The sequence below is a fragment of the Crocuta crocuta genome, unplaced genomic scaffold (assembly GCF_008692635.1).
Source record: "Crocuta crocuta isolate KB4526 unplaced genomic scaffold, BGI_CrCroc_1.0 scaffold8, whole genome shotgun sequence".
Lineage (NCBI taxonomy): Eukaryota > Metazoa > Chordata > Mammalia > Carnivora > Hyaenidae > Crocuta > Crocuta crocuta.
In genome coordinates, this window is record NW_027532162.1 from 1,366,945 (window position 1) to 1,371,202 (window position 4,258).

Below are 4,258 nucleotides of genomic sequence, written 5' to 3' on the forward strand. Positions count from 1 at the left end.
TGATCCCACATTATACAGGTGGGCCAAAGGTCATCAAAAGGATCCTTAAAAGTGAAAGACGGAAGCCAGGAGAGGAGGTCTGAGGTCTGTGATGTGAAAGGGATCTGACTGGCCACAGCTGGCTTTGAAGATGGAAGACAGCCGGTGCCGCGATACTCAGGCAGCCTCTAAAAGCTGGGAAAAGCAAGGAAATTCCCTCCAGAGCCTCCAGAAGGAACCAGCCCTGCTCAGACCTTGGTTTTAGCCCACGAGACATGTATCAGACTTCTGACCTCCAGGACTGAAAGGTTAGATCCAGTTGAAACCACCGCGTCGGTGGGAATGGGCTACAGCAGCAATAGGACACTGATACAGAGGCCAAAGGATCAGAGGTCAAGTCTGCCCTGCCTAGACCTCAGGCTGACTTCCCGGAGGACCCATGGAGGCGCCCCTGTCTGTGCATGGAGGACCCAGGAGGCCCAGGCCCCAGCTAAAAGTTCATCTTTTCCTTCTTTCCTTTCTAATTCTGCCTTCCATTCCATAGACGTGCTGAGCTCAGCTCAGTGCTGCTCCCCACACTGGGTGTCCCGCCCCCAGCTGGGCAGGTAAACAACCCAGGGTCCATCCAATCCTGGCTGCTCAGGGGCTGGTGCCTTAGCCATGCTGGGCAGAAGCAGCAGCAGCAGGCTTTGCTGAGGGGCCAAGAAGCAGGGCACCCCAAGGGGGGTGCTGGCCCACCAAGGGGGGTGCTGTCCGATGCTTCCTGGGTGCTCACAAGCAGGTCAGGCGGCAGGAAAAGCTAACCAACTTTTATAAGCGAAAATAGGGGCTTGAAGGGCTCATGCGTCCCCGTGCTGACGTCCAGGATGCTTCGGATGCTCTTGACCTCACTGCTCGACAGGTTTCCCTTGATGGCCAAGATGGCACTCAAGTGGCCTTTGCTGGTAAGGAAAGCGTCCCGTCAGTCCAGCCGAGTCACCAACACCCCTGCTCACACCTCTTCCCAGCTCCCCAGACACCTGGTGCAAGCCGCAGGGCCCTGCAGCCCAGCCCTGCCCATGAGGGGGCCATATTCTCCTTTGCCCGCTGTGCCCCACAGCCCCGGCCACCCGTCCTTCCCTGGAGTGCACCAAACCCCTGCGCATCTCAGACCTCTGCGCTGGCTGTTCCTCCCGAAATGTTCTCCCCCACACTCTGGAGGTGAAGAGCTCTTTCTCACCCTTCGGGTCTCAGCTAAAATGTCACCTCCCCCAAGGTTTCCCATCTCCCAACTCAGCGCCTCCTGTCATTCACAACCTTGGTTAAACTATCTTTACAGCTTGTAAGTTTATTTCTTTGCCTGATTACTTCATAATTGCTAACCCTCATTAGACTGTAACCTACATGAGAGAGAACTGAGACCTGGTCTGTCTTATACTTCATTGCACAAGCAATGCATATACCTAGAACAGGGCTAGGTACTAAGCAGGAGACCACTCAATAATGGGTGGATGGATGGAGGGAGAGAGGACGGGTGGGTAGGTGGATGGATATGTGGGTGGGTGGGTAGATGGATGGGTAGATGGATAAGTGGATGGATGGGTAGATGGATGGATGAATAGGTGGGTGAATGGATGAATGGATGAATGAGTGGGTGGGTAGGTAGATGGATTGTTGGATAGGTAGACAGGTGGGTGAGCAAATGGACGGATAGCTAGATGGATGGGTAGATGAATAGATTGGTTTGGTATGGGTGGGTGGATGGATGGGTAAGAGGATGAGTGGATGGATAGGTAGGTAAGGGGGTAGATGGATGGGATGAATGGATGGATGGGTAGATGGGTGGATAAATAGGTAGGTAAATGGATGGATAGATAGTTGAACAAGTAGGTGGATGGGTAGATGGTTGGAGATAGGTAGAAGAATGAATGAGCAGATGGCTGGATAGCTACACAGATGGGTAAATGAGTAGATGCATAGAAGGGTGTTTGTATGGGTGGGTGGATGGATGGATGGGTGAGTGTGTAGACAAGTAGATGGGTAGATGGATGGAGGGAGTGGAGCAGCCAGAGGCTAGACTAGGCTGGACTAGGCGAAGCAATCCAACTCAAGACTGTATAAGTTTTCCCTACCGTGTCAGAGGACTCAGCCTAAGGAAAAAACTGCCCTAGTTCACCAGACCTTCAGGCAGCCAGGGGCTGTGCCTTCACTCTGAAGACCCCCAGGCTGACCTCCATGGGGTCCCCAGCTTCACTCTTGACTTGCCATGGCCCTAGCCTCTCTGGTCTTCGTTTCCCCTCTGAGAGCAGTGTCACATTAGGCCAGAACCACGGGCTGTGGAGCCAGACTCCCTGGCTTTGCCGTCTCAGCTTTACGACTGACTAGCTGTGTTAGACAAGCTCTGTAAGCACTCCGGGCCTCGTCAGCTTCATAAGGTTGTCAGTGGGGCATCAGATGCATGAGCCGCTGTGTCCGGCACACAGTCAGCCCTCGGCACGGGCTAACTGCTGGGACTGAGCTCTACCAGCCTGAAGGGGCTGACCCCGGCCTCCCAGGCTCTGCCCAGGTCCAGCAGGGCCATGCTGGCTGCCCAGGTCCCGTGGTACCCTTGTTTCTCACCTGAAGTCAGGGTACCAGGTGGCGTAAGTGGCAACCTCAATCTTGATGGCACTGGGGTCTTGCAGGCGAATGATCTCGGCGAGCTTGGGGAGGGCGTGATGCAGCCAGGCCGCTGGGGAGCCCTGCAGACACAGGTCTGGTTGGAGGTAGGCTGCCCCTTCCCCAAAAGGCACCCAAGGGCTCAGGGTAGTTCAGGCCGGAATGGATCGGGTTTGGAGAGGCCCGGGGACGTGTCTGGCCCTGAAGGCACTTGGGACAGGGGCCGCCCACCCCCGCGGTGCTTGGGAGGGGTTGGCGGGAGCTTACGTTCTGAGTGCAGAAACACTGGATGAGGTCGGCATTGGCCTGGACGTGACCTGCCAGCTGCTGCTGCTGCTCCGCGGTCTTGAGGACGAGGCTCCGCTTGCTGAGGCGGATGATGTACTCCTTCACCAGGTGCAGGTGGACAACCTCCATGAGCTCCTGGGAGGGCGAGCAAGTGGGGACGCGTGAGCCCTCACCGGTGGGGAGCTCACTACCCTCCCTCGAGGCCTTGAAGCCAGGAGTCCAGGGAGGGGCAGATGCCAAGCAAAAGCGAGGTATGTGTGCATGTGTGCGTGCATGTGCGTGTGTGTGTCTTTTCCAAGTATCTGCACGTTAGCGTGAGTGTCCAGACTGCCCCTCCCACCCCGCCCCGCCTTGCCCAGTCACCAGCCCAGCACCTCCTCACCTCCCGGAAACAGTCATGGAGTTCCAAAAACTCAGGCAGCCTCTCGCCCACGGTGGCGATGATTTCCTCCAGGGTCTGTGCGGGGGCGGCCCAGCGGGTCTGCGTAAACCTCTTAAACAGCGGCTGTGACAGGGGAGAGGCAGGATGTCTGGTCACGCCCTGCGGAGGGAGGGCCACCAGCCGCAGACACACGCAGGCTGACACACAGGGTGCAGCGCAGGGGCAAGGGGCTCTCGACGACTCCCTGGGGAACTCAAGTCCCCCTCACAGACAGGAAGTGGAGACAGGGTCCATGTACCCTTCTCCACGGTCAACCAGCTGCAGCTCTGGAGCTAGGCAGCCATCTGCCTGCCTGCGGGCCTCTTCCACCGCCCCCTCTGAAATAAATAAATTCCTGCATAAACAAGGGCTTGTGCTTGGCTGGGCCTCTGAGGACCTGTGCCAAGTCATCCAGGGTCACCGCCAGGCCTTCACTGCCCGTGGTCACTGATGGCCGCCTGCCCTGGGTAGCAGGAACAAGGCGGGCAGGCAGGGGACCCCTACTCTTCCTTTCCAGGGACCCCTGCCTCACCCCCTGCCAAAGGAGCCAAGGGCTTTCTGTGGATTTCTTGGCCCAAGCAGATGTGGCAGCGGCCACCAAAGGCTCTGGGCATCACAGCTGGGAGTCGGGCATGGGGACGTGGCACGGGCAGGTGGTGCTGAGGGAGTTGGAGAAAAAGTGTGCAGGCTCAGGATGGGGTCTCAATGCGGGGAGGGGCATCAGCGTTTCTCTGCGTGCTCCCAGCCCTGGCAGCCCCTCTGAGGCCAAGCCCGGGCTGAAGTGGTGGGGACGAGGTCAAAAGCCCTCGATGGCCCCCATTGCCTGGGCAGCACGGGCCTCAACAGCTGGCTGCACAAGTGCCAGGTCCTTGCTTCTGCCCTTCCTCACCTCCCGGGGCCCCTCCATGCCCCCCCCCCCCCCCCCCGCGCCAC

General features: G+C 58.1%; 1 protein-coding gene across 1 annotated transcript in view; it reads right to left on the reverse strand.

Moving 5' to 3' along the window:
• Positions 1–773: 773 nt before the first annotated feature.
• The window catches only part of TNFAIP2 (TNF alpha induced protein 2), an 8,332-nt gene continuing 4,847 nt past the window's right edge, over positions 774–4,258 (reverse strand). The window contains exons 8-11 of the mRNA XM_077776539.1: positions 3,287–3,409; positions 2,884–3,039; positions 2,578–2,699; positions 774–920 (exon numbers count right to left, since the gene is read on the reverse strand). Of these exons, the coding sequence (XP_077632665.1) occupies positions 779–920; positions 2,578–2,699; positions 2,884–3,039; positions 3,287–3,409 (543 nt within the window). The 3' untranslated portion in view covers positions 774–778. The remainder of the gene's footprint in view (positions 921–2,577; positions 2,700–2,883; positions 3,040–3,286; positions 3,410–4,258) is intronic.